At 39.8% G+C, this 3,430-nt stretch overlaps 1 protein-coding gene across 1 annotated transcript in view; it reads left to right on the top strand.

Moving 5' to 3' along the window:
• TM4SF20 (transmembrane 4 L six family member 20) overlaps positions 1–2,898 on the top strand; it is a 15,702-nt gene extending 12,804 nt beyond the window's left edge. Inside the window, exons 3-4 of the mRNA XM_011951940.1 lie at positions 361–512; positions 2,572–2,898. Coding sequence (XP_011807330.1) covers positions 361–512; positions 2,572–2,860 — 441 coding nt within the window. The 3' untranslated portion in view covers positions 2,861–2,898. The remainder of the gene's footprint in view (positions 1–360; positions 513–2,571) is intronic.
• Positions 2,899–3,430: the final 532 nt, after the last annotated feature.

Here is a 3,430-nt window from a genome sequence, read left to right as displayed (position 1 = left end):
CCCGCCACTAAGCCTGGCTAATTTTTTTGTATTTTTAGTAGAGAGGGGGTTTTGCCATGTTGGCCAAGATGGTCTTGAACTCCTGACCTCAGGGGACCCACCCACTTTGGCCTCCCAAAATGTTGGGATTACAGGTATGAGCCACCACGCCCAGCCCTAACCATCTTTTAGTGAGTGTAATCAAATAGCAGAGACTTTGCCCTCTGCCTTCTTGTATCATTCACACCTAATCAAACTGTGATCTTAAGATCCAGGATTTTAGGGTGACTGGATTAAAAAAAGACTGCATATGCTCCTGAAACTTGAAACAGATCAGGAACATGTAAGAATGTGTGCAAATGGCTCTATTTTATTTTTCAGATGTTTCTTTCATCACTTTTCAGTGTAATCACAGTCATTGGTGCTCTGTATTGCATGCTGATATCCATTCAGGCTCTCTTGAAAGGTCCTCTCATGTGTAATTCTCAAGGCAACAGTACTGCCAATTGTGAATTTTCATTGAAAAACATCAGGTAAGTAACTTGATTTTCACAGGCTTACTGTCTTACACAGTTGAATTAGTTTGATTAGACTAATGCAGTACTGAAACAATGCCATGTTTTTATTTGATGCAACTGCTGGGACAGACTCTTAGGAATTTAGTACATTAACGCCAGTTAGCATAACCCCACATAAAAATGGAGGAATCATTAGATTTACAATGCTCTAAAAGGACTTTTAGATATTGTCTAAAAGGACTAGCTGATCTCAAATGGCTTATGCTTCTCTTTCAAAAATCTACAGTTACATATGTGTATGTATATTAAAAAATTATGCAAATATACACCAGAAACTTAACTTTCATCCATGGAGAATGGAAATAGGGGATTCCCTTGGAGAGTAAAGAGAACATTTACTTTCTACACTTCTGAATTAAATTTGTAAACCATAAGCAAATGTTATATTTACAATTTAAAAAACTTAATAAAAACACAATAAATAAAATGCAGAGCCTTGCCTGTAGGCCTAAATGGAACAGAGCAACCAATGGATTCATACAGACATGCTATAAATACACTGTATGCATGGGAATGAATCCAAAATTTAAGTCATGTAATAACAAATAATACTGGAGAGTTACATGTACTTAGTAAGTGGCTCATTTTAGTCTTTTGAGATCACTCTGTGACTGAATCTCGACACAATTTGTAAAAACTGGAAGAAAAAAACTAATCCATTAGCTATCTGTATAGGCTGCTCAGTTTAGCAAATAACCAGAATTTACTTTTGTAGTTACGTAAAAAAAATTGGTTTTTTTCCTCCTTTTCCCTTACCTTGCTACATTACAAAAGAAAAGCCCCTCAAATTTTGTGTAGCATATTTGTTTTGGATCAAAACCCAAGGAAGGCCAGGCACAGTGGCTCACACCTATAATCCCAGCACTTTGGGAGGCCAAGGCGCGTGGATCGCTTGAGGTCAGGAGTTTGAGACCAGCCTGGCCAACATGGTGAAACTGCATCACTACTAAAAATACAAAAATTAGCCAGGTGTGGTGGTGCGTGCCTCTAGTCCCAGCTACTCAGGAGGCTGAGGCGGGAGAATTGCTGGAACCCAGGAGGCGGAGGTTGCAGTAAGCCGAGATCAAGCCACTGCACTCCAGTTTGGATGACAGAGGGAGACTCTGTCTCAAAAACAAACAAAGCCAAGGAAAGTCTCCTTACTAAAAGACTTGAAGTAAAGAGTTCAAGATTTCTACCACAGATGCTATGCACATTAAATCCCCAAGGAACGACAACAGCCCACAGTGTACCAGGCACCAGGCTGAGCTCTGCAGGTAGCAGCACTCAGATATTCCCAGCCTAGTTGGGGAGATGGGTTAGGCTAGCAAAGTGACAAGACAGTGATCCTTGGCTTACTACACATTTCACAAAACACTCACATTTCATGTGCTGAAAATACTGTTGTTTTCCCAGGGTGAATGTCAGTTGCTGGTATCCAGCAATGCAAACTCCCTAAGAACATTCAATTTTACTCTACAACAGACAAAACAAAAAAGTATCTTGGGATAGACGTGTTAAGGCTAAAAGTTTCTCATTTTCCATAGCCCTGTTAAGAACAGGCACATATCACTTTAATCAGACATATTTACTCAGTAAAAACTGCACATCTGGTTGAAGAGCGGACGCTAGGTGCAGTTCTGCACTAAGAACTGAGCTCATTTAAAGGGTGGCAGGGGAGGCTCCTTAGTTTTTATATCTAGCAAGTAGAAGAGTACCTGAATAAATAAAATAAATAGGTTGAACCACGAAAAACTGTTGACATTCAACTACTTCTGACATCCCAAAACAGCAATTTCATTCCGTACAACCTAAGAGATGTACTGTAGAGATGCTTGTTAAATGATGGGATATATAATAGAAGTTTTGTAACTAGTAGAGTATATGGACACATGGTCAGACATCCTGATCTGTTATTTCTGGGCACAGTATTTCAAAAGAACATTCTGTTTCACTAGTTCTTTTACAGGCACAATGCTACATTCCTTTGGTCAGTGATTTTCTGAATACCTGATTTGTATCTTTTGCTTTTCAGTGACATTCATCTAGAAGCCTTCAACTTGCAGTGGTTTTTCAATGACTCTTGTGCACCTCCTACTGGTTTCAAAAACCCCGCCAGCAACGACATCATGGCCAGTGACTGGAGAGCATCTAGTTTGCACTTCAATTCTGAAGAAAACAAACACAGGCTTATCCATTTCTCAGTATTTTTAGGTCTATTGCTTGTTGGAATTCTGGAGCTCCTGTTTGGGATCAGTCAGATAGTCATTGGTTTCCTTGGCTGTCTGTGTGGAGTCTCTAAGCGAAGAAGTCAAATTGTGTAGTTTAATGGGAACAAAATGTAAGTATCAGTAGTTTGAATAATTTGAGAAGTACACTTGTTTTCCAGGTCATCTTTAAGATGATTTTAAAAATCAACCTTTCACATAGAAAGCATGTTGTGAAATTATAGAAAGCATAGAAATGCATAACACTCTCATATCGTGGTTGATTTGCGAAAGGTGGAGAGAATTTTCCATTAGTTTTGTATCATGCTATTCAAATTTTTTACCTCTTCATTGTGTGTAGAGAAAGGAGAAGGGAAGGAGGATGAGAAGGAACAAAAGTCATCCTGAAAATAAAAGTACAGGACCTTTTTTTTTTTGAGGGTCTCAAAAAAGGCCAGAGTACAGTGGTGCTGTCTCAGCTCACTGCAGCCTCAACTTCCTGGGCTCAGGTGATTCTCCCGGCTTAGCCTCCCTAGTAGCTGGGACTACAGGCACGTGCCACTATGCCAAGCTAAATTTTTGTATTTTTAGTAGAGATGGGGTCTCAATATGTTGTCCAGGCTGGTCTTGAAGTCCTGGGCTCCAGCAATCTGCCCCGCTTGGCCTCCCAAAGTGCTGGGATTATAG

The sequence above is a fragment of the Colobus angolensis genome, unplaced genomic scaffold, assembly GCF_000951035.1.
Source record: "Colobus angolensis palliatus isolate OR3802 unplaced genomic scaffold, Cang.pa_1.0 Scaffold33, whole genome shotgun sequence".
Taxonomy (NCBI): domain Eukaryota; kingdom Metazoa; phylum Chordata; class Mammalia; order Primates; family Cercopithecidae; genus Colobus; species Colobus angolensis.
Note: the sequence above shows the minus strand (reverse complement) of the source record. Positions and strands in the feature narration are given on the sequence as shown.